At 38.0% G+C, this 26,909-nt stretch overlaps 2 protein-coding genes across 2 annotated transcripts; both read left to right on the top strand.

Annotated features, from left to right (window-relative positions):
- Nucleotides 1–39: 39 nt before the first annotated feature.
- LOC139962542 (nucleolar pre-ribosomal-associated protein 1-like) lies at nucleotides 40–12,916 on the top strand. Its single transcript, XM_071962630.1, has 14 exons — nucleotides 40–261; nucleotides 3,537–3,676; nucleotides 4,098–4,385; nucleotides 5,360–5,456; nucleotides 6,121–6,308; nucleotides 6,917–7,029; nucleotides 7,473–7,674; nucleotides 8,664–8,804; nucleotides 9,691–9,861; nucleotides 10,344–10,434; nucleotides 10,829–11,103; nucleotides 11,546–11,638; nucleotides 12,152–12,401; nucleotides 12,714–12,916. Exons 1-14 carry the CDS (start codon nucleotides 66–68, stop codon nucleotides 12,899–12,901), a joined length of 2,433 nt encoding a protein of 810 aa, XP_071818731.1. The 5' UTR covers nucleotides 40–65; the 3' UTR covers nucleotides 12,902–12,916.
- Nucleotides 12,914–26,909, top strand: LOC139962541 (nucleolar pre-ribosomal-associated protein 1-like). Its single transcript, XM_071962629.1, has 17 exons — nucleotides 12,914–13,024; nucleotides 13,509–13,705; nucleotides 14,258–14,464; nucleotides 15,005–15,751; nucleotides 16,025–16,220; nucleotides 16,456–16,648; nucleotides 17,102–17,270; nucleotides 18,003–18,276; nucleotides 18,727–18,901; nucleotides 19,194–19,362; nucleotides 19,847–19,931; nucleotides 20,245–20,405; nucleotides 21,180–21,398; nucleotides 22,441–22,584; nucleotides 23,075–23,343; nucleotides 24,206–25,005; nucleotides 25,382–26,909. The coding sequence occupies exons 1-17, from the start codon at nucleotides 12,937–12,939 to the stop codon at nucleotides 25,459–25,461; spliced, it is 4,173 nt and encodes a 1,390-aa protein (XP_071818730.1). The 5' UTR covers nucleotides 12,914–12,936; the 3' UTR covers nucleotides 25,462–26,909.

Below are 26,909 nucleotides of genomic sequence, written 5' to 3'. Positions count from 1 at the left end.
TTAGTATTCATAACATTGTTTATACTATGTCGCAATATACAGATTCACCTGTCTTCAAAAGCAAAATGGCAGCCCCCGTCGACAACATGAGGGAAGACAGTCATCGCAAATCAAGAAAGAGAAGTCACGATGCACCTGAAGATCAAGCAAATCAGAGTGTCTCGGATGAACCAGATCAAAATCCACCAAAAGTGCAGAAAGCACAGGATGGAAGGGAGTTTAGAAAATCTCTGAAAGAAGGAGGTGGCGATTTGCAAGACAGTGAGTTACTGTAGGCTAGGGCCTATAGAGTGTACAGTAGTGGTTCAGCTATGGGAGAAGGCTAGGCCCTCAGCAGGAAATGGGATGGCAACAGCACAGTACAAGTTCACCACCTAGATACCTTTCCTCACCTTCAAAATATCAACATTGCGATCATGATAGCAAAAAATCAATTGTTTAATTGGAATGTCACATACATTTTGCCTCATTTTTGTTTATCATTGACAACCAATAGGCATAGCCTAGTAGTAATACTAATAGTCTACTGGTACTAGTACTAGTATAGTCAGTATTGCGAAGTTCGGAACACTGCGAAGTTCGGACACCCCTAAGAAATACACGATTTCACCATGACAACCTACAGCAACAGCCAATTTCACGAAAAACTACGAAGCTACAGATAGTTTCTCTCCAAAATGACCCGTGCATGTGCAAGTAAGTACTTACATATTTGTCAATAAAATGACGGAGATCTGTGAAGTCTGTTATAATTACTGAAGAGCAACTGCGCCACCAATTTTGTCACCAGCGCCACACTGTGGAACCGGGTGTCCGAACTTTGCAATACTCTAGCAAAGAAATAGGAACAAACTAAAACGAATGACAATTGACTTTGTACAGGGTTAATTATCATTTGCGAATGACAGCGAATGAAGGCGAATGACAACGAATGACAGTATTGAGAAGAGATAGAATGATTAACGGAGTGGAGTAAATGCGGTTATTGGTTTTCTGCGCAAAAATGATTTGAGGAAAATCGCATATAACGTGGTTGCAGGGTTTTGGTGTAATTTACTGATAGAAACCACAGGGAAAGTTTTTGTGTGAGAATGCGCTTGAGTGCTGGGCTTTTTACCCCTGTAGATTTATATAGAAAGATAACTGAAGCCATTTCAGGATTATAGTATTGTTAGTTTCTAACAATTAATATCGGAAAAATGACGTTAAATTTACTTTTTAAAATCAGACTTACAATTTCGCTTACTATAAGGTGCGTTTTTATCTTGTCCGTACTTTACTAGATCTAGATACCCACGAAGTCTGAACTGTGATATCCGGTTGAAGCAAATGTCTGTGCTGTCATTCGTTTTAGTCAACGCACTTTTTTAGTGTGTACAACATATTGTCATTCGTTATGTGTAACGCAATTGTCATTCGTTTTAGTAACACCCAAGAAATACCAGTTCCACAATCACAAAGAATCTTCTTGGAATACAACGTGAAAACAGTTTGCAGGAAAGAAAGTTTGGCCGTGTATCGTAATATAACACACTTCTCCCACCATATCAAGTATATTTTCAGGTGATTTATACCAGAAGATATAATTTTGGGGTGTTTTAAGGCTTAGGTGTCCGAACTTCGAAGTGTCCATGTAATAGTATATTAATGATCTGCCATCTAGCGTTGCTGGGTGTAGTGTGAAAATTTTTGCGGATGATACCAAACTATATAAAGCTGTGCACTCGTTAAGGGACTGTGATGTTCTGCAAAATAACATTGATAATATGTACAACTGGTCGGTGACTTGGCAACTTCACTTTCACCTGGATAAATGTCATGTTCTTCGAGTTGGTTGTTCTTATCTGGAATATCATTACACTATGCCAAAGTATGATGGAGGTAGCCAAAGTTTAGAAGTCGTGAATTCAGAGCGGGACCTTTGTGTGGTTGTTGACAATGGCCTTAATTTTAGGGAGCAAGTTGCGTCAATTGTTTCCAAAGCCAACAGCATTCTAGGAATAATCAGACGAACCTTTAGGTATTTAGATAGAGACACCGTGTTGCTTCTTTATAAGGCCTTAGTGAGACCAGTTTTGGAGTATGGTCAGCCAGCTTGGTCACCTATTTATCGTCGGGAAACAGAGGCTATAGAATCTGTGCAATGCAGAGCAACTAAATTAGTGCCAGGATTATGTAGTCTGCCCTATGAACAGAGACTCCAAGAACTGAACCTTGTTTCCTTGTCACATAGACGTTTGAGAGGTGATATGGTGTTTGTATATAAGTATCTGAATGGATTGATAATTTCTACCCATGACCTGTTTATAAGATCACATGGATCAGTTACGAGGGGTCACTCCTACAAGTTAGTTAAACCTAGAGTGAACACTTCGCTTCGTCAAAAGAATTTTACGCAGAGATCTATTAGTTATTGGAATTCTTTGCCAGAACATGTTGTTAATTCTCCCTCTTTGAACTGTTTTAAACTGAGGCTTGATTCATTCTGGAAGGATAAACCTTTAGTGTTTGGTTTTCAACAGTAACTTCTGGAGTTTAATTTGTGGAGTTTAATTTTCTGTGGAGCGATGAAATGGCCTTTGGCCAACAGCATCGAAGTTGATGATGATGATGATGAATAGTAATACTACTGTCAGTACTGAGCCTTTCCTGTTATCAGAAAGCTTGCAAACTTGAGCACTGATGTAATAGCCAATATGGTACTCAACAATCAGTTAAATAGGCATCCAAATATCTCTTAATTAAGGACTGAGCTTATGTGACTGATGGTCGGGTAAATAAGCACTTGTGCATTGCTTAGTTAACCTACAGTTGGTTGAATAAGCAAGAGTGCCATCCTTATTTACCCCAATGATAGGGTAAATAGCTTTCTCCATAAATAAATTAGCCTCGGTCCTTAAAGCCTTACTAACATATTTTACCTTTCTCATATGTCATTAAGTAATGCAAAATATTGCATGACGTGTTATTGTTGCATCACAAAGATCTAACTTACTTCAAAATTAAGAAAGAACAGGCCTAGTCTATAGTCTTAGGTACCATGCAATATCTGCTACACTCATATGTAAATTTCAAGATTTCCACAAATACAAAGAAAGTCTACTGTTGAATCCCTCACTGGCTGTTTTGCAAATTTATAAAAAAAATTAAAAAGCTGGGGGTGGGACATGTGGGACAGGAGTCGTACAATGCCTATAGGTTCATGCACAAATTTGTGTGGCTGTATAATTATAAGAGCTCTTTGATATTCTGCACATATTCTAAATTCTTAATATCCTCCTATCAAATTATGTATATTCCTCCAATAAGTTCCTTAAGTTTTTTTTTTTTGTGAAGTGAATGTCTTCTGTGAGGAAACGTTTCAGTTTGAGGCTTGGGAGTTCTTTAAATAGTTGTCTTATTTCTAATACCTATTTTTCTTTTAACTTTCAGTTGTTGCTTTGTATATTCTGTTTTCATTACAATTTTTCTTTTCTTATTAGACAAAACCAAATAATCTTTTGTTTCCTTAATTAAAATTTAATGCCTTTTTCCAGTCTTGAAGAACTTTTTAATCAGCTGCAACGATACAGCCCCAGAAAGTGGTGTTGATGTCATTATGCAATATCTGGAAGTCTCTCCTCGGTGTGAAGAGCTTCTCGACATTCTCAATGACGAAAACAGGCCTAACCTTGTGGTGAGTGTGAAATCACGTATAGGCATAGAACGTTGTACAAATGCCAAAATATTCCAAACCGTGTCGAAGATCCAAATGCATTCTTCAAAATGCAGCCGGGCTACCAGCTGGTCAATTTAATCAAGGGCTGGACATGCAATATTAAAATTTGGAATTTTTACCTACTTTTCCCTCATTTCTTATGATGAAGAGCAACATTTGATAATAGACAGTACCTGAAAAAAATTTCACGGTTGAATTTAACATAAACCTGCCAAATTAATTCATGATTAAATTCAACTCTAAAAATTTTGTTGCCCAGAAACTTTGGATTGTTTTTTTTTTCTGGCAATATGTGAAAAGAAAGTTAACTTTCTGTGGTATTCACAAACTTTATTGTTCTGGGAATTTAGTAAAATGTTTTGTTTTGTTTTTCTTTCAGATCATCTGCACCTTGAGAATCCTTACCACAGTCCTGATCCGCTTTGCCGAGAGTCAGAGCAAATATGGAGTGATCTCACTACACATCGTACGTCGTTTAGTCAGGGTCCATTTTGGAATCGTGATGAGTTTTCTAAACGTTCCGAAGGATTGGAGGAGTACGAAAACAGCGCTTCGTCTTTTGACAGTGATAATGACCTTAGGGAAGCAATGTGCTCAAGAATTACTAAGCGTCTTCAACTTAGACCATCCGTCTCTCCAGAAGTTAGCACAAAGCAGAAGGCCAAAGGTAAAATATCGTGTTTGAATTTGTTATGAATGATGAAAATGTTGAGCTGGTGTTCTCAATTAATTTTCTGGAAGGCCCAGTAAGAAACAATAGTAGGAGTGAAGGTAGCAGAGAAAACCTATTCTCATTATACCTAGGTTGAAAAATGTGCAGGGCAGGCTGATAGGCTGCTCGAGCCTAATGCCTTAATTAAGTGCCTGCATACTGGATTAGTGCTGTTTTGGCTCTTACAGGCCAGATGAAGATCTTTTGCTACTCACATTTGGCCCTTAGACGACCCATTGAGAACCCCCTGATGTAGATTTTAAGCCAACACATGTTAGTTTTGGTTGATATGCACTATACAGCCAGTATCCATCTGATGTGTTGAATATGCTAGAATGTTCAGAGTACAGTATGTAACTATCTGTTTGTGCATTGTATTTGTTTGTTTCATACATCCGTTCATGCAGAAAAAGATAGAAAGTGGAATGCTGCACTTCTCATATTTTGCATGAATACCTGTCAAGTGTAATTCAGATGTGGTAACCCTTGACACAAGACTTCCTCCTAACATCCCATTACCTGTTGAAGTCCCATTACCAAACATCCCATTAGCACACATATTCATACAGACTTAGAGATTGCTCTCCACTGGTGTTTCTGCAACAGTAGCAGCCATATTATTGCAATGTAAAGTCGTCCTTTCTGCTCAACTCAATGTCAAATCTGCAATGCAAGCTAGATTGCTGTACAAACATCCCTCTTCTATAATTCACATCTTTTTTACTCCCTTTCTGAGACTCAGGAATATTACCTATCAGGTGTCATATTGCAAAATACTCCACAAAATCAGCAACTCGCTATACAAGTGTAAAGATGTGAAAAACAGTTCTTGTACACAAAAAGTCAGAAAACCATCAATATCTCATAAAAAGAGGGTTAAATTCAGATCCTGAAAAACATCTTTCGTTTATACCTTGTTTTTACTTTAGGAAAAAGAAGATCCCAGAACACACTTTGTGCAGTTTGCAATGTCTATCTTTATGACTGGGAACAGTGACATTATCGAAAAAGCTGTGGCAAGTAAAGGTAAGCAACCTGTATTATCAATGTTTCGAAGGGACTCTTGAACCTCACTTGACACAACGCAGTCATAATCACACAATTTGCTCTCGCTATGTTTTGGAGACTGGGGTTGAGAGTGGGTCAAGTTATTGGTTAATATATACAGGTACTATCTGGGGTGACTTTTCTTACAAAAAAAATTCTGAATAAACAAACTTATAGACATCCTTCTTCAGCGGTACTAAAACTGGTATCAAATTCAGTGCAATATGCAGACTTTGCAAGTTTTGTAAGCCTAGGAGTATCTGTCTAGATACGAAAATAATCAGCATAAATAAAGCTTATTTTTATTTTATTTTATTAGCTCTGTATGATATGTTATTTAAGTCTCAGAGTTTGTTATCACTTTACTTCAGCTAATGTATTTTTTTTAATTACTGTCATCTTTAATGAGGTAGTCCTACTCAGTGCAGAAGCACTGCTTTCCAGAGGAGCCCTCAATTCAAAATACATATACATATTTATTTATGAATGATATGCCCAAAGATATCATAATGCTGTACAAAAGTTCAATTCTCAAGGGTGACCACTCTTCACAAACTTAAACAAATAGAAATAGATATCTGCTAAATATAATCTTAATGTTAATAGACATCTTCGTCATATATCGTTTATGTTGAATCACCAGAATTCTGCCGCAACGTTTTCCATCACATCGCGTTGGACAGAGTGCCCACCATTCAGCTGTTACTCAGAACTTTACAAGACAGAGTAATCAAGAAACCTGTCATCCCTAAGAAGAGCAAGAAGCTACTCTTCAATAACTTTACTCTCAGTCAGCTGATCGAGCTCTACGACTGCAGTAAACCAGTGGAGGTTAGCTCGTTAGCCTTCTGTAACAATTATCTGTATACCTTATAATAACTTAATTTTTATAAGCATTCAACTTTAAAAAAAAAAGAATTGCTAGAGTAATGGTCTGTGCCTGAAGTTCTCAATAGGAGGCCCTGCAGGCCTATGAAAAAATCATTGGTCCACCATCTTGCACTAATTGGGCTCTTATTGTCTTAGGCTTGCCTACCTAACCAGCCTACCCTTAACATTGCTCAATTTAGGTATAGGCCAGGTTTGACTTTCTCTGACAAGAGCAATGCTTCCAAGAAGAAAGTTCCTCTTCTGTTTTGTTATATTTACCGTTTCGTTCAGTAAAGAGGCTACTGTCGATAGCTCTCAGCTGATTATGTTTAAAAGTTGATCAATTTATGCTGAAATTTTCTTGTCTACTTTGCACCCTACTTTTACAAATTTTTGGAGGAAAATCACATTTTGAAACAGATAACACAATAACAACAGTCATCATCAATGTGAATGACTCACAGATATTTATATAATGGATGATTATTCTCAGATAGAATGCCTTGTTGTAGGATTCATTTTCGTCTCTTTTTCTTACTTTTTACCTCCAAAATTTTGTTTAAAAACAGGCTGCTGATGTTGACATCCCACATATGGTGCATAACGTCCTACAGTTGGTGTGCTGCTCACACAAATATGGCATCTGCTACACTGATGCATCACTGGGATTAAATGGAGGAAGGTATGGATTAATCTCTTTTATCGTCCATCCTTGCTTTTTTTGTTTGATTTTCATTTTTTTAAATGCTACTTAACCATATAAAATATGCCCAGAACAATCACAAATATGTGGACATTCATATGGTTGAGATTGATTGATACTGGGGAGTTAAAACTTGGGAAGTGAAGCAAACTCAATTATCCTAAATGAACTTAGCCAAAAGATTGATTAAAAGAAAGGAAAAGAAATTTTAAATGTTAATATGAAGGGGGTGCTGGGGTGTTTGGGAGGAGGTGGGGGGAGGGGCTGGGGATGGTTCTGACACGCACATCTGAGCTTTGCTCCTAGCAGCTTAGATTAATTTCATGTTTTACTTACAAAGATTGTCTCTGCGATTAAATGCATTTATTCTCAAGGTCGGCTTCAATCTTTGATTTGACAATAAGTTTTGTTCTTCTCTGCAGAGTTGCAAATTTAACTTTGTTGCGGTTTGTGTCTAACTTCAAGACGACATCCATCCTGAATGATCCACTCATGGAAGATCTCTTCATTAGCATCTTCAAGGTGTGTCCTGACGTCCTGACCCCGTACCTCAAAGGTCGTAGTACAAAGTTCACCCCTAGGCCGTACCCTGATTGGTTGAATAACATCATACTTTTTGAAAAGGTAAAGTAGTTCTCTTTATTTTAACTGTGATATCACATGTAAGATGGTGCGTGTGTTTTCACAACTGGTCATCTCTTGCCACACAAATTATTAAAGCAATAATTGGCAGCATGCTGTTAGATTTCATGATGTGCAGTCAATCGCTAACATTAAACAGGTCACTCAGCTAGTTTTCATTTCAGCCATACTAGGTTTGAATTTTGACATGGTAACAGATTGCCCCGGAGAGATTCCAAAATCGGGTTATAATAAATTCTGTTAATTTGATAGAAATGCTTTCATCTTACTACTATGATAACCTTTTCAAGTGACCTACAAATTTCAAATCTTTGTTGGAAATTCTCAAGAATCCAAGATACAATTTCCTCTTGCTAGCATTTAGGCACTGCCAATAGCACTGCTTATATCCATACATATGTGAACATCTTTGAAAGTTTCCAAAAGTACTCATAGAAAACCAGCCGCAAAAGTTTTCTAAACATGATAAAGCATCATGATGCCTGGGCAAAAAATTTTATGATACATGACACACCATCTTGAATGTATCCTTTGCCTGCATTCAATTTGCTGCCATCTGGTGTTACATGCTGGACCTCTGAAAAAAGTACTTGAGAGCAAAATCTTTTTCCTTTAATCAACTTAAAATGAAACCTCAAATGAGGATACAGGGGTATAAAAAAAAAGGTTTGCACATGTAATTATATATATTATATTATATTTGTGGGACACCAAATTTGTTTCATTTTGTTAGATTGGCTAGTAACCAGCTTGCCCATAATGAGCATACCAAATGGTTGCATCCGAATAAGGCAGCCTACTTAGTTGTAGAGATATTTACCATGTGATTTTTCAACCTGACACAGAATCCCAAAACCCAATAAAAAAGACACTTTTAATGTTATTTTGAAAAATATTTTTCTCCCATATATTATTCCATGACTTCCATCAGAACATATCCCAACATTTATTTGTCTTATTTTTTTCTCCAGATTTATAACTGTTTTCCTGATATAAGTCCTGCCCTGATGGAGAAGAAAAGAAATACCACAGTGTCACGGTTACTGGGATTGGTTGCCGTGACTACCCTTCCATTTGTTTACACCAGAGAGGAATATGTTAAAAATTTTAAGGTGAGCAAAAGACCTGCAGTTATTTAAACCTACCTAATTCAAGAGTTCACTTTGTGTTTAAACTCGACTGTGGTAGAAAGAATGTTGAAAAATGTTTTTCAACTAATCATAACAACATCTTTAAAATATTCATATCTTTGGTCAATTGTTGGGTGGGTGTTTGGCTTTTTAAATTTGAAATAAGAAAGATGTATATATATGTTTGCAGTGTTGTCTCGGGGTTTGAGTTATCTACCAATTCATTTTCCTTGTTTTTAGTTGTTTTAGTTGTTTTTATTTTAGTTGTTTATATTTTAGTTGTTTATATTTTATTGCTATGTTTGTATTGTATTTTCAGGGGTTGTGTATCTTTTGTTTTTCAACTAATCATAACAACACCTTTAAAATATTAATTTCTTTGGTCGTTTGTTGGGTGGGTGTTTGGCTTTAAAATTTGAAATAAGAAAGATGTAGATATATATATGTTTGCAGTGTTTTCTTGGGGTTTGAGTTATCTACCAATTCATATTCCTTGTTTGTACTTGTTTATATTTTATTGATATGTTTGTATTGTATTTTCAGGGGTTGTGTATCTTTTGTTTTTCAACTAATCATAACAACACCTTAAAAATATTCATTTCTTTGGTTGTTTGGTTGGTGGGTGTTTGGCTTGAGTTATCTACCAATTCATATTCCTTGTTTGTATTTGTTTATATTTTATTGCTAAGTTTGTATTTTTCAGGGGTTGTGTATCTTTTGTTTTTCAACTAATCATAACAACACCTTTAAAACATTCATTTCTTTGGTTGTTTGGTTGGTGGGTGTTTGGCTTGAGTTATCTACCAATTCATATTCCTTGTTTGTATTTGTTTATATTTTATTGATATGTTTGTATTGTATTTTTCAGGGGTTGTGTATTCCAGTTCATTTCGGTCTCCTCAAGATCTGTAAGATCTTCCTGAAGAGGACTCTCAAGACGATCAAGTTTTGCGAGGACCAAAAAAAAGAAGCAAACTCCATCTTGTCTCCTGAAGAATGGACAGAGTTTATTGACAGTCTGAAAAAGTCTGCCAGAGAGGTAAAGATTGTAAATCTTACAGTTTTCAAATCTTCCCTGGAGTGGAGCGGGTGGAGGTGGGGGGTGGGGGCTGTTTGGTGGAAAGGAAGAAACGGGAGATGTTGATGGACCCTTCGCTGTCAGATGCACTCGCGTTATTTTCACCATCAAGAAAGATTGACCATTCTTTGCTGTTTGTTTGAGAACCCTCCTAAATCTTTACTGGTGCTGAGTATGTGTCTGTGTGGAAGGGGAGGGAGGGAAGTAGGTGGGGGGCAGTATGAATATGGTGGGCTGTTGAAAGGGAAGACTAAGAAGGTCCCCATGACATAAATGCTCTTTCTGTCCTCCACCCTTCCCGTGGCGACACACTTCCCGTGGGGACTGGTCAATTCAGGAAAAGTAGATCACCCTTATTGAGTTATTTCTGTACCACTTAAACTCTTGCCTGGATATGCAAATTGAAGAATTCAATTATGATTTTCATTTTGTTGTGTTTATAGATAATGCCAGATGCTGAGTTCTTCATTGGAATGTATGAGAAATACCAGACTCATCTGAGGTCTGAAAACAGGAAGGAGGACGACTATAAAGGTAAGCCGAACATGGCTACGATTGATGGGATGGGGAAACTTTCCTGATGTACCGATACATGAGCAGAACAAAATGCAGCAGAAGTGTTGAGAGCCATGTCCTGCCTTCAGTATAAAATGAAATGAGAAAACATCATTCTTTATCCCCTATGTTCCCAGGCCCCATCCATAGTTTCTCAGGCCCTCTATTTGACCCAGTTCCTGTTAAAGGACCAGTCTCAATTCTGGTATGTTTTGAACCAAAAACATAAATACAAAATAAAACTGAAAAATTAGTGTGTCGTTCCTGTTGGTACTTTTATTTTTTTTTATTTAGTTTTGTTTTCTTCTTGTGTCTTGTCTAATTACCTTAAATAACCAAATTTTATGATTGTTTTGTCTTTGTCTTTTCTCAGACTGGGTAAAAAAGCAGATGGCTACACCAGTCCCGATCCCGAAACCAGAATTGGTGATATGTGGGGTCTTAGATATATTGCGACTTCAGCAAACACTGTTTCCCAACTGCCTGCAGGGTTTGTCCTTGGATCTAAATGCAATCTTTTCAGAAAGCCTCTCAGTTTTGTTCATCAAAAACTTGTCTGATGAAGAGAATTTGAGCATCGCAATCGTTCAGGGACTGATGGAGTTCTTGGCCGGAGTGCCACCAAAGAAAATTCTTTGGTTTAAAGAGGTTTGTCTTTGAATAAGATTCAGCAGTTATTGGACTAAATTAAAAGACAGACAACATCTCTTTTCTCAGTTTGATTACTGTCAACAGATTTAGAATAAAATTAAACTGTTAGCAACTGCTTATCCACTAGAGAGCCTGTGTAAGGGTATGTGTAAAAGTAAGTTGGCCTGACATTTCCATCCTAGCAGGATCTTCTTCAGAGGCTAAATGACAAGTAACAGTAACAGAAGGGACAAAAACATGCACAGAATACAGACAGGTTAATGAACATGGTGAACACAAAGAGATAGATGTAAGGGGATTAGTAGACAAGGGATGGAGAGAAGAAAAAGATTTAGTCAAGAAAAACTTAAGTCAGTTAGGATTAGATATGTGTAATATAGACAAGAAGAAAACTGAGTAGTAACTGATAATAAAAACTAATATTTGTTTTTCTTACCAGAGTAAGCGATCAGGGTCTATATTCTCACAGGTTCTGACTTTACTGCTTTCATCAAAACTGGTTCAGCAAGAGGCCGAACAGCTTCTGTGTAAGGTATGTGGCTTTAGCTTTCGTTTGAGGGATTGAAGTCATCTACAGAGTTGACCTCAAGTTTCTGAAGGGAAATGGAGAGCCCCAGCACTTTACTAGCATCTTCTAGAGAATGCCATTTTGGATCTTAGCACATTTTTTTGCACAATTCTCAGAAGTTTTTTTTATGATATATAATGTACCCTAAGACATAATCATCCAGAGTTGTGATGAGGCAACTATTAACTTTTCCTAATGCAGGGTGATTACCCTCATTGTCAAAGTGTTGTAAATTCTCCACTCCATCTGTGCCCCGACCCCCCCCCCCTCTGCCCCCTTAGTCGCCTTATCCTTTCCTTGTAAGGATCATGCAAGGTCATTACAGTTTTATCTGCCCGTAGAAAAAAGCCAGAATCAAAACCGAAGGTATCCTATGAACAGAATCCCTGTAGCCTTAAATTTGTTTGTGTACTTTTATCGGCTAATATCATGACACCTGATTGGTCAAATATCTTGTTGCTATGGTTATCTTAACAGATACTGATGGAAACAGGCCATTTTGAAAACAACAAAGAAGAAGCAATGTCCTGGTTGGTGGCACTTGATGACCTTTCAAAATCGGATCAAGTTGGAGTCATAGACCTCTTGAGGAAGTCTCTGATTAAGATAGTCCGTAACCCTCATCCGTTCAACGACAGGATCGCAGAAGCAATGACGAAGAGACAACAACTCTTGGAAAACGATCTTCAGAGTGAAACAGCAAGTGTTGCTGAAGCAGGAATTGCAGGTAAACTGTTTAATGATTCTTTTAAATTCTTGTTGTTGAGATTAAGTATTGACTAAAAAGAAAAAATTGAGTTTAGTATTTAATTTTGCCTTGTATGCTTCTTGTTACAATATCCTGCTTTATGTAACACTGTGTTAGTATACCAGTAGAGATGGCGAAAATAGTCTGAGAACATGTCACTGGGATAGGCCAATCAACATCTTCCATTTTTGTGTCCACCTTCCCCCCGCCCCCATCCCCCACCCAGTCAAGGTAGCACTGTTAAAATGTCTGTACCTTTCCAAAAGCTTTTTTCTCTCTTTTACATGATAGCTATACTGGATCAAGAGGAGTACACCATAGAAGTAATGAGTGATGTGGTCACCATGGAAACCAACTCAGCCTCAGACGGCAAGACTACTATGGACAAACCTCTATACTGCAGTGCCCTACTCCCTGCAGCTTTAGAAGAATTCTTTAATCTGCTGATAAAGAGTAAAGGTGAAACAGGTAACTATTAGACTCTGTGCAGTCACTTTGAGTGTGGTGGCCTACTATGGACAAACCTCTGTACTGCAGTGCCCTACTCCCTGCAGCTTTAGAAGAATTCTTTAATCTGCTGATAAAGAGTAAAGGTGAAACAGGTAACTATTAGACTCTGTGCAGTCACTTTGAGTGTGGTGGCCTACTATGGACAAGCCTCTGTACTGCAGTGCCCTACTCCCTGCAGCTTTAGAAGAATTCTTTAATCTACTTATAAAGAGTAAAGGTGAAACAGGTAACTATTAGACTTGTAGGATAAAGTAATAGTTATTCACAAGCATCCTCTGATTAACAAACGGGTTTAGTGCAAGAATGAGGCCAAAGTGCACTTGAGGTGTAAACATTCATTTTTCCATTAGATTTCTATCAGAAATAATATTAACTTTTCCTTTTTAAAATTCATTTAATCTGTTGAAAAGAATAGTTTGTATGCATTGATTTGATTGTGATTGGATTGATTTTGATATTTTGATATGCTGTCAAATGTAAGTACTTTTATTATGTAGCAAAAGAATTCCCACAATGCTTTCAAGCTACACCCCAAGAGAAATCAGTTTGATTGAACGAGCCTTCTTCCTCTTTCAGGTGGTTTTGAGAGGTACGTCACGTCCGTAACATTTATGATCATGAACCAACAAAGAGATCCTGCCCCAATCAGCATTCTGATCAAAGACTGCCATCAGTCTGCCATCGAGAAAGCCAAGACAGAAATCAAATTTTCAGATTTTGAAAAATGTCTACAGTACTGTCAGTTTTGGCTTCAAACTGGTTCAAAGGGCAAGGTGAGATGATGATTTATTGCTCAATTATTCCTTCCAGATGTGTTGTTCGTTTGAGATAACTACATGATCTCCCATTTCTGGTCAAGTTACATCTATGGAACAGAATGGTAGTGAGGTTAGAATGCAAGTCCTGTTCTCAAACTGAGCCATCGAGCCAGCAGTTGATGCCAATCTTTGCGGATGGTACTAGTTAGAGACCATGAGTCAGTCCACGGGGTTGAGAGCAATAGTAGAACCCAGGGAACAATTTAGATAACGAGCCCTCTTATGACACTCTTTATTTTAGGTATATTAAAAAAAAATAAGGATTAGGTAATGTTAATTGACACCTTCTGGTACGCCCTGGGTCCCAATACCTTGTATGTGGTGTAACAACAGATATTACGTGTCAATGGCTCATCTTTGATAGTTCTGGAACATGCAAAGAACCTGTATTCCTGAAGTGACTGGTGTTTGGTTCTCCAGTCATGTAAGATTGAAAAATGTTGAAACCACTTGTTGTTCTTTTGTTCTTAAGTGTCATTTTTTTATTCTTCTTTTGTGTTCTTCCAGAGAACAACAGATGCAGAGGCATTCAGAAGGTTGAAGAAAACCCTCGGTGGTTATGACTCGTTCTCTCAATTACTGCAGGACTCATTTATGATTGGTTCAGAGGTGTCATGTGATGGTGATGTCATGTCATCGTTAACTGGACTTGCTCAAAGTCTACCAACTCAAAAGATTTTACCAGTAATAAAACAGATCATGTTGTACATGCAGGTAAATATTTTATCTAAGTTGCTCCGTAGAGAGTCCATTTTAGCTCCAGCTCTTTTCTGATTTGAAAGTTTCAGAAGTGGGAGTGGATGGGCTGTTTATTGTTGTACAGCACCAAGAAATTGCTAAAAGTCTGTCCTGTGTAAACATCCTGTCAGTTGGCGGAACATCCCAGTCGATAGCTGGTATTACAGATTCATTTGGACAGCCCAATAACCCATCGGGAGGTACAGGTATTGTGGGGTATAGTTAGTTCTTGAACGCTTCATTTGGGGTTGGATTTGTCTTAATTTACCGTACTCAACCATACAAGAAGAGATGAGATTCCTGAAGCATCATCTACTGTTTGAGTCCACAAAATCGCACCAGGGATGGTGACATTTAGCTATACACTTTGTGAAACTTTAGAATTTTGTACAATTAAGAGGCTGCCATGTAGGTGTGAATACTACATGGCTATTTGGAATGATGCAAAGAAACAAGTCAACACAAACTACTGCTAAAAGCCTTTCCCTTTTGTTTATACTTGATCTGTATTTTCAGAATGTGATTGGCAGTGATGCATCTAGACTAAATGGAACCCTGGTCTATATGTTGTACACTATACTGCAAAGAGCAAAGGAACTCGACGGTGCATCCAGGGAATCCAGAGGACTTAGTGAGGTGATAACTGAAAGCGACATTCCATGGGAGGCCATTGCTCATGCATTGTTTGAGAATGGTAACATGCCTTCCTGGAGGCAGTACGGCACATCTTTGTCATTTCCGGAAGAGTTGGAGATGGATTTGGGCGGTAGTTGTCTCCAAAAGCATTTTCTTGTACTCCTGGAACACTTTTTCACAGATTGTTTGACATCCGAACGTTTCCGGGGTATAGCGGATGACGTTTTTAGCCAGATATCCTCGGAATGTCACGAGAGACTCACGACCTTACAGAATACGACAGAGTATTCCAAATGGAACAAGTATTATTGCGCTAGTGATTGGTTGCAGCATGTTGGGTTGACCTCTCCCAAAGTGTTTCAAGGTCTCTGTTGTAAAATTATCAGCATGTTGTCCTCAGAATCCAACGATTCTAGTAAGACACTGACCGACTTGTTTCTAGAGCTTCCCAAAAATATGGAGGATTTGCCTAAACCAGCTCTTACAGATTTTGTTCTTGCCATAGAGCTTCAATGCAACACCAAATTAGATGAAATCTTCTGCTCGACGATTGAATTGATGCCAGATGTCACTATGGGGGTGTCTATGGAACTATTGGAACGTTGCCTAGCAACAGAGGAAAGCAAGGTAACTACATTAAGTGTTAAAGAAAGAAATGTATATCATTTGCAGTTCTTTAAAAATGAATGTGAGGCTTTATTTGTTGTTGTTTAGTTTTGTGTGATTTCTTAGACAAGAAGCCACAATTAATCAGTTGTGTCGTGCGTTATATTCCTTAGGATAGTGGAGTGACTATTCTATTGTATCACACCGATCTGGTTCATTACCCTAGTAAACGTGAAAAGCTTTATATTCTGGATGCTACAAGAACCCGTTTTGTTTTTTTCTGTCTCATTGTAGGAGATGTACGGTCGTCTCCTGCGATCACTCATCACTCACAGCCTCGCTCACAGGATTCATTTCGCTCGATTCTGCTCTTCTGATGAAGGTCAGAAGGTCGTCAAGAAGAAATTGAAGAAGGAATCTGCAACCTTCATGCCAGTGGTTTATAGCTACTTGTCAATTACAGCTGGACAGACAAAAAGACAGACAGAAGGTTTGATGAAGTTCTTTCATTCCTTACATATTATAATCAATATTGAAATCTCTGTAACGTTTCTAGTCCGTTCAGTTCAAGGTATTGTTATATTTATGTCTGGGGTTATTGTAGTAAGTTGGATCATCCGTCTGTGACGTGCGAAAGCTAGGTCTTGGGTCGTACTTGCTACATTAAATATTCATGAGGTAAGGACATTTCATGACAATGCTTTTTATTTATATTTTTTTTTCAGATGAGGAGGCTTTTAATGTCCTGCAGGATCTGGTGTGGTCTCGTCTGATGAAGTTATACCAGGAGGGGGAGGGGGAGGGTGATCTCAGAGAGTTACAGGATGATCTCCTCGCGGTGATGGTCAAGGTGGTATCTACGCAAAAGTTAGAGTCACAGGTCGAGAAGATCTGCTCTAAAGAAGAAACTCTGAACAGGTAAGAACTGTTAGATGGAGTCATGACAGGGTGATGGGTAATAGAGAGGTAATGTCACAGAAAGGGGAGGCAGAGAAATACTTCAGGGGACTATCTGTACAATTGTATCAATTTTGAATTTATTGAGATTAAATTTAAAGAGGTTAGGCAGAAAATGTTTGTGCCATTGTATGTTACAGGTGGTGGATGGGTGGGTCAGTGAGGGAGGGGGGGCAGTGTATTCTTTTGCATGTATAAAAAATTTGTTTAGACAGGAAGTCCTTCAGCCTCTTGTCGTGTGGGATAACAGTTGGGGTCATGACCCCAACAGTGCACTGTTCACTGGTCGTACTTTATATATTTCTCAAGTACATTAAAATCACAGGGGGGGGGGAGAGGGATGGGGTCCAGAAAATAAATTTGGGACTACTGTGCAGTTTTGAACTTTCTTATAATTCTTTTCATCCCTGCCAGGTCCAGATTAGGTTTGCTGACAACTCTCAACACCGAGTTATCTTCCCGAGGAGATGGAGACGCTGAGAAGAGAAGATCGGACATCTTGGATGCAATTCTTGTCAGCTGTGGTTCCAGCTCTTCTTCCATTCAGCTTCTCCACTACAATACAATTCTTTCTCTTTTGCAGGTAAAGAAAATGAACCTTCTCTTTAAAGACGAGTTTAGGTTGTCACTTTCTAGCTGAATTATCCAATGCTCTGTCAAAACTTGCCAACTCCCAAACAGCTTTTATGTTTTTGATCATGTATCAATTATTATTTTCTCTGACAGAAATGTTTGACCTGCAGTTGTATTTAAAATTTGCTTTTATATCAGAGCGAAAGGCCTGTCCCTCCTGTCAATGAAACTATATGCAACTTTCTTGCAGGGGCCCAACCAACTAACTGCTGATGGACAGAATATTTCAAATAATTTCTATCGTACAGTACATCAATCTTTAACATGTACGGATATGACCTAGACAGTTGAAAATCCCACGATTGAAAATTAAAAGCTGCAAAATATAGCACCATTTTATATCTAAGCACCCTTTTGTTTAACAAAATTTCTCAAAGGGGATGGGAACCCATTGCAAGGTTGACATTAACTCTTAGCCCCCACCCCTATAACAAATGGTGGTTTCACCCTTGCTTTTTGTTATTCTCAGATACCCAACTCTACCCCACCCCTCCCATACCCCTACCCCTCACATACACAATAGTGTTTGTGAAATGGCTTATATCACGATTCTTCTCCATTTCAAGAGTTACTCATCTTCTCAGTGAGGATATATTCCATTAAATACATCAACCTCATTCTTTCCTAAAAATTAAAACTGTAATTTAATATGATTATTATTATTATTTCCTATTGCTTGCAGATGGTTGAAAATTTTGAGCCCAGCGATTCATTCATCTCAAACATCAAACAGTTCATTCAAGACGGTCTGAAGAATCATTACCAATCACCAGTTTTCCAAACATTGTTGAAACGGCTGATATGTCAAGTCTATCAAGACAAAACCAAAGAGGTCAAAGGTCTTTTATCTCTCAAGAAGATCTTTCACATGATGATCAGTCATTCGATGTTCTTGCCTTCGATGATGGGAGACGAGGAGGAAGAAACAGATGATGCCTCTGTCCTGGATGTTAAAGGTAAGTAATTATTTGAAAAGATACCATGGAGAGTAAAAAACATCCCAAAAAGTGAGTTTATCTCCAGCAGAGCTTTTAAACTGACAAATCTTGACAGCCATTTTGTACTGTACTTGCCGCTTAAGTTGGTTTTGAGTTTATAGTAAATATTGAAGTCATCCAAGCTTTTCCAGAATTTCATGTTTTTATTGTGATAATTTTTCTCGAGCTAATATTGTGTTCTTCAACTACTACAGCTGATTTTGACAAACAAGTAGAACTTGCATTGCTGAAGTTCCCCGGTAGTCAGGGAAGGTTTAAGCTTTTATCAAGTTGTCCATTCATGTATGTCAAAGTGGGGCATGTTACTAAATATGTGAATTAACATCCAAAGTAGGTCAAGGGTCATGTGCATTTCTCCTTTGACCTTCTATTCTTCTTCACCTTCATTATCATCTCTCCTTCCGGCAGGTCATCTGATCTCAACGATACTTTTCATCGTTCAGAGGGAGCCCTCGTGTTGCAGTTCAGATCATGTCGTGGTTTGGCTGGGCGCTTACTCGGCGACGAGAAGCTCAAGTGACCGAATGTTACTCGAAATGCTAGAACTCTACGAGAAGAATGGAATTTCTCTTAACGATTACAGGTATAAAGAAAAGTAATGTAATATGCAAACTGCCCTCTTGTTTAAAAATTTGTAAATTGTTGTTTTCAAAGTCACATATCCCACTGCTCCTCAAAGTTTGGATACCTCTATGAAGATTTGTTGTTATTCTGGGGTCTTCTTATAGAAAGGAATGTATCTGATGAAACAAAGTAACATAGATTTGTTTGCTTCAACTCCCCGCTTTTGAATCCCTTTCGTTTGGCTCCAGACAATTCCCCAAAGCAATGTTGATTTAATCCATCCATCCAACTGTTTTATTTTATTATATCAGGCCTTTCTTATGGGGCCAGCCTGCAGTGACACAGCATGCAGCCAGGAAATCCCTAGGCAAGGCCCTTTGGACCCAACCAACCATGAAAGAGGTCCTTGGTCTGTTGGATCACTCTAAAATGCTAAAGTCATCGATACATTTACCGTTGGATCAGCCACTATCTCGTCAGGTGAGTCATCTTTTAAAAACCTCCATAAAAAAAATAAAAAAATATTTTCTCCCCGAATTAGGCAAGTGCATTATGCTAAAGTATTCTTTTAAATACCACCAGAGTTTCGTAAGTCACTGTAACTTCTAAAAATGCATTGATAAAGACTTGGCGAGAACATTTCTGACTGTGAAATTCAAACTTTTCCATGATGTGTTAATTGATTTGTGCATATTTCACGTCTGGTTAGAGAAAGTAATTTGAATATAGCAAATTCTTTGATCAAAGGGTTACATGATGATAATCTATGAATGGCATATGAATGTGATGATATCATTCATTGCAGCTGGCAAATGAAAAGTTCTTAATAAACCCATGAAAGTAATCCCATCTGTACATGAGAGTGTCCAATGATGTAATAGGGGATCCAGATAATGTTAGATTAATGTTACTAAATGTAAGAATATTTGATATCTTCTAACCTGTGTACTTTTAATCTTTGCAGGAAACAGGGTGGCAAGTGTCGGAACCAAATGACCTCTATGACCCCAGCTTCCTGTTGCCACTGTTCAGTTCTCTGCTAGGCCAGGGTTAGTATGAACTTAGAAGACCAAAGTATCAAAGAAAATAAATCAATTTTATTTTATTGTTAATCAGTCTATAAAGAGTAGAGAATTTTCAAGTCAGTGTAGCCTTTTAATTAATTGTGTCAAATTTATGAAACAGCTAGGAATTAAATATGATACTATTTACCACACACAATTTACAACCCCCATCCTCCTCCCCCCGCCCCAATGCAAATACACCTCCATTGCCCACTTAAGTTTCTATTTGTAATCTTATCTTCAATCATAATTTACTGATCTTTCATTTTTTTCTCTCGTTTTGCTATTCTGTATGCAGAGTGTTTAGTCGAATGTCTGACCTTTGTCCAGTGTAAGGGACTATTTATGACTGTAGCAGCATTGAGCAGTCAATACCAGAGCATGAGGGAGGCTGGTTATCACGTCCTCGCTCAGTTTGACCAGCACTTAGAGGGGGCTAGGTTCAGAGGTCGCAGAGAGGTAGGTTTACCTATTGAACATATAGTTGTTACATAGTTATCACATCCTTGCTCAATTTGACCAGCACTTAGAGGGGGCTAGGTTCAGAGGTCGCAGAGAGGTAGGTTTACCTATTGAACATATAGTTGTTACATAGTTATCACATCCTTGCTCAATTTGACCAGCACTTAGAGGGGGCCAGGTTCAGAGGTCGCAGAGAGGTAGGTTTATCTATTGTACATAATTGTTACATAGTTATCACATCCTCGCTCAATTTGACCAGCACTTAGTGGGGGCCAGGTTCAGAGGTCACAGAGAATTAGGTTTATCTTTTGTACATAGTTGTTACATATTATGGTATTATACACTTACAGGTGAGTATATATATGGCTTACATATTACTTACATATCATTTTACATAGATGTTTATTACATATTATGGTAGGTATTACTTAATTACAGCTAGATATGTGGGATGATATATTAGTCACATATCATTTTGCAAAGTTGTTACTATGATAACAACCATACTATGGTAAGTATTACTCAATCTCAAAAGCGTAATTAAATTACAGCCAACAAAACCAAGACTGTAACTCTTTTATTCAATCTTTATTTCTGACCAGGTTCATTTTTCGGCCACGCTTGAAACTAAATCTCTGAATCTTATAACAGATTGTTTATCTTCTGTTCACCTGAAATTCAAGCCTAGGGTACTTTAAAGTCTTCCATCAGCTAAGAATGTGACTGAGTAAATAGTGTCCCAGTGTCTTTGCGTTTGTTCTCTCATTTCAGATCAGTTACTTGTTGACCTGTTTGAAGAACACGGTAACAGAGCCAAACGCTCGCCTGCCGTCGGTTACTACTGCTTTCGTGGGCCGGGCATTCGACCAAATGTTAGACGCCAGCGGTCCGTTATTCAAACATATCATACAGTACACCGCTCTGGAGCCAAAACTGCCTTTGAATCTCGTACCAGCTTTTAATGGACTGTTTTTCTCAGCGAGTGAAAAGGTTTGTACGAAACAGTCTTGTTTATGGAAGCCATTGATAATGTGTGATGTGATTTGATGTAGTGTGATGTGAAATCATGTGATACCGCATGAGACATCAACTTATTTCATGTGGCGGACCCTGCTATGATATGGTGCATGTCGATTTGTGAGACGGTGTGATGTGATTTTATGTAGTGTGTTGTGAAATTATGTGATACCCTGCGTGATAATCAACTTATTTCATATGGCAGACCCTGCTATGATATGGTGCATGTCGATTTGTGAGACGGTGTGATGTGATTTTATGTAGTGTGTTGTGAAATTATGTGATACCCTGCGTGATAATCAACTTATTTCATGTGGCAGACCCTGCTATGATATGGTGCATGTCGATTTGTGAGACGGTGTGATGTGATTTTATGTAGTATGATGTGAAATCATGTGTTACCATGCATGATACATCAACTTACTTCACGTGTTGGTCTCTTATATGACATGGTGCATGTGGATTTGTGTGACTATGTGATGTGATTTTATTTCATACATCACATACTGTGCTGAGCTTGAAATATATAATGCAGTGTGATGCAGGCCTGGAAATCTTGTGAGCTTATTACCGGCTAAATACTAACCGGTGTTTGCTGCTTGTTAGTTTTCAGGTAGGCCAGCAGAGTCTTATAACATAAACACTTGGTAAGTCAGTTAACAATCGTCAGTCAAAGCATCAGAATGTATTCTGTACCTAAAATTAGCCCTGTATTACTTCTTATTTTCAGCAAGTATTATTGGGCTGCTCTCAAAGGCCTGTACAGTAAACTGATGCGTGTTTGTAATTTTATAACAGTTTCTTATAAACAAATTTTCAGACTCAATTCTCATTTTGTTTTTTTTATGTAATTAATCGTACCTTTTTTTCTGGTTTGTATTCGTAGCATGAAATGGAGAGAGGTTGGATGTTGGACTTAATTTATGAATTTGCACAATTTTCAGACTCAATTCTCTTGTTCTTTTGTTTTCATTTATTTAATTAATCATACTTTTTTTCTGGTTTGTATTCGTAGCATGAAATGGAGAGAGGTTGGATGTTGGACTTGTTGGAGGATGGCATGAGAGACTACCCCGACTTCATCATTTACGTCAGGAACAACCTCTGGTCTCTCCTCATGGGATTAGCTTCATCTCCTCATTGTAGCTCAGAGGAAAAAGTAAAGCCCATTTACTTTATTTCTCTTAGAGAAAATTGCTTTCAGATTTCAGTTTTCCTCTTTCAGTCTTTCTACAAAATAGAATTTTATTCTTAGTGATATTTTTAAAAAATGGCTAGTTTGATGGCCCTTCCCCCCCCCCCACCTTGTCAACTTTCTCAACATATCACAGACTTGGGAGTTGAACTCATGGAAGGAAAGATACAAGGGGGGTTACGGTACCTGAAAATAATCTCTTTTGGTTTAAAATCCACCAGAACATGCTGCTTTAGAATGATGAAACCAGTCATAGACCTTGCTACGGCAACAATTAAACTTTCCCTTTGTGTGACACTAGATGGTCTGTGCTCTATTCAATGGATAATAACTGGAGTTGTCAAATGGGTTGTACCCACACATTTTAAGATAAATTGACAGAAATTACAGTTTTAATAATCTTCAGTTTCCATCTCAAGGTGTAAACTCATCAATAATCTGCCTGTCTTTCCAGCTGAAAGTTTTAGCTATCCTTGAGAGGGCGGTGTCCATCCCTCCAGCAGCTCTGTCTCTGGTCACCAGTCACTCTCTGATGACCTGGACACTGACGACCAGTAAACAAGACGAAGAAGAGGTTGCTAGGGTTCTCTCCATCTTGGAGGTCACTTTGAGGTCAATCATGGACCTTTGGAAAAGGAACTCCACCTCAGATCTGGAGAAAGTGATCACCAAACTTTGTGATGATATCCTCATCAACTGTCACTCTATGCTGACGAGCTTGAAGTATGTTAAAGATCATGAAATAACAGTTCTTTCTTTCCTGGTACTGTTTTGTGTGGGTTTGTATGTGTGTGTGTTAAATGTTACAGCAAGGACTTACATTGAAAGCTTCTGACCAGAAAATTCATTTTGTTCAACCCTGTGGTTTGGCTATTTTTCAAATACAGTTGTGTATTTTATGTAGTAGACTAGTAGTATGTGTGTGTACGATGTGAGGCATCTGTGTAAGGTGTGTGCAGATTTAGACCATATAAAGTGCAATAAGTAGTAGTAAGTGTGTAAGGTATCAGTGCAAGTTGTGTGTGTAAGGTGTATGTGTGGGTGAGGCTGTGTGCATCTGTCATGCACAGATACCTGTGTTGTGGATGTAGTAGTATATGTAAGATGCGAGGTATCTGTGTAAGGTCTATGTGTTGTTCTTTTGCACAGATACCTGGTGGTGTTGGTAGTAATAAGTGTGTTCGGTGTGAGGCATCTGTGTAAGGTCTGTGTGTGTAAGGTCTGTGTGTTTAGTTACTTTGCACAGATACCTGTTTAATGATGTAGTAGTACACACGTGTAAGTGTGACACATCTGTGTAAGTAATGTGTTGTAGTGATTTTGCAAAGATACCCATTATATATATATATATATATATATATGTTTAACAGTTTTTCCATTATTCCTATATATATATATAGATATATATGTATATGGTATATACATATATAATGTTTAACAGTTTTTCCGTTATTCCTATATATATATATATATAGATATATGTATATGGTATATATGTGTAAGGTTTGAAAGTCTACAGACAGCTGTGTCTTACTTTTAACTAACTGACTGTCTGTGATACTATTTTGTAATGTTTCATTCACAGATTACCAAGCTCCGATTTGCTTCTGAGAATAATATCTCTGATGCAGAAGGTCCTACAGAAACTTGAATGGAGGAAGATGGATGCCTCTAGAGTGAGAAAGCAATTTATATCTGAAGTTGTGATGCACAACCTAGTCCAGATTTATTACAGGACCACTCATGATCCTGCTTTTAAGTTACTTGTACAACCAGTCTCTCAGGATGCCATAGCAACAGAACTTAAAGACCATCAAGAATGGATTGGAGAAGCTCTAAATAAAGAAGCAGCTGATGTTTTATATTATCTTATCTATCATTGGTTGAAATACTTCTCAAGTTCTGAGGTGACCAATCACAGTGTATCAGACAGTACCACAAATGGTTCTTCTGCTTGTCTCCATAGTGATAGCAAGGTTAGACTGAGAAACCAGATACTCCTGTCAACGTGTATGTGTTGGAGCTTGACTCACTTCGTGAGGCGGAAAGCACTAACCAACCTTCGACCAGACTTCAGCCAGACTTTAGCTGCTATTTGTTTGGTGCTCAAGTCAATCTCGAAAGAGTCAGAGATTTTTCAAAATGGAGGAATCAGAGAGAATTTAATCAAATCATGTTTATCGATTTATCACGTTCTGACCGATCCGTTCAGAAACCGCTGCCTTGATCATGCGGAAAGGGTGAAAATACTATGTGCCTTAAATGAAATACTTCTCTACTTAACAAAGTTTACCAAGGTTCCGAAGTCCTTTAAAGGTCACTTGAAGAAATGGTCAAAGTTGATAGGTCAAGAAGATGACTCCATGTTGGCAGCATTTGACCAAGGTGAGTCTAGCCATTTATTTCTCTCTGTACACAGATAAATGTAATTAATTTCAAAGATTTACCCCTCATAAATATGTAAACTTACAAATCTTTTACAATTTATGATATTTTTTGCTGTTGTTAAATAAAAGTACTTTGCACCAAGATGTTCAACTGTAAGTTGCCACTGTTAACTATAAACTATTTCTCTGCCAAATACTTAGTAAAATCTGGTTTTCTCTGACAGTTTTGCAGAAAAGAAATTAAAAATAATGTTATAATAATGTTGTTGTTTATATTTTGGCACTATGGTGAGGTTAGTTTATGTTCAGTTTTTCATTGTGTTGGTCCCTGCATCACAAGTAATGTTATAACATCTGGTGTTAATTTTTTCCAGAGCGACTGTCAGTTTTATTGAGAGAGCTATGGTCTGGTAGCTTCTCTCCTTCCTGCTATCAACAACTACCTGATTCCTGAAGAAAAATGTAAAAATGATACGGAGGACTACGTATTTAACGAACCATTAGAGAGTCGAGTGTTTTTGTTGTCACGGCGACTGCAAGACAGAGATACGAACACAGACCAATATGGTTATAGTTTGATGTTACAACAGATATTTTATTTCCTTAAGGAAAATTGACTTCTTTACTGGGGAATTCTTTACCCAACCTCTGCCTAGGTATGGTAGGGGATACACCTAGGGTCCATCTTGTAAGTAAGCAAGTTTGCAAGAATTGAGGTTGTAAGAATGGGCCATTGATTTTACCAAGATACAAATGCCATAGTTAAATGAATGGAAGTACTGGGTCTGCTAGGGTCTGTTGAGTTTGGTCAGTTGAGGCTAGGGGACTATGCCCCTTCCCCACCTCCATCATTCAGTCGAGGGAAATGGTTCAGTCAGGGAATGTTCACATTCTGTGGGGTAAGAATTAGACCACTCAACACCAACAATTCCAGAGCTTTTATTATCACAACCTTGCAGTTAGACCTAACTTTGGTCCATAATTTTCAGTCTCAATATGCTTCAGATTGTGTCGTTTGACATCTAAACATGTAATGCATTTCTGGAGGAGGACCCCCCAAACCCCCCTCACCCTCCATAGCAGTTAGGCCTTAATGACCCCAGGGATGCACTTTCTTTATAACACCCTTCATCTGCCTCTGGTCCTTCTGCAAAGGTTTATACCCCTTCCTTATTCAGTTGGTGGAAAGGCAGCCAAAATGAAACAGCTGCTGCGAGATTAAACCCTTGTCTCAATTTAACATGATCAGGTTGATTATAACCTGTGTCAATAATAACCAAAGTTTCCCAACTTTTCTTCAAAACAAATATCATGAAAATCAAAGTAGGTATTTATCATGACCTGCACCCTCGCTCTATCTCTCTCTGTGTCTTGATTTATTCTTTTCTCCTGTTTGGTTTCCCGAAAGGGAAGACTGTACGGAGTCACTCTTACCAACCTTGTAAAATTGTGAGGGTGACTGCGAATTGCACAGTCAGCAATGACTATAACTCGGAGTCGGTAATTACTATTACGGTTAGATTCGTCCAACATTGGCAACATACAGAAACGTTGTACTCAAAGCCGAAGCCGAAGTGAATTAATCAGGTCACACATCCTAAGTTCATGCATGCTGAAGTTCTTCAATACTGCCCTCATTTACCTTTCTGGAACTATTTCATACTGCAGTTTTCTTTGGTGGGACAGTGGTAGATATTACTAGAGAACCTCAGAAATTCTGTTGTAGTTAACCTGTTATCTGTCCTGCTTTTTGGTTCTTTGAATTGAAATATCTCTGTCAAAAGTGGAGTTATTTGAACTTATCTGTAAGAAGAAGTTGGAGGGAACAGTACTTTTTTCCAGACAATAATTATAGTGTAATCAATGATTTAAAATCTACTGACATATTTCAATAAAGTACAT

This window comes from Apostichopus japonicus, chromosome 21 (genome assembly GCF_037975245.1).
Source record: "Apostichopus japonicus isolate 1M-3 chromosome 21, ASM3797524v1, whole genome shotgun sequence".
NCBI lineage: Eukaryota > Metazoa > Echinodermata > Holothuroidea > Aspidochirotida > Stichopodidae > Apostichopus > Apostichopus japonicus.
This window is presented reverse-complemented; position numbering and strand designations above follow the sequence as displayed.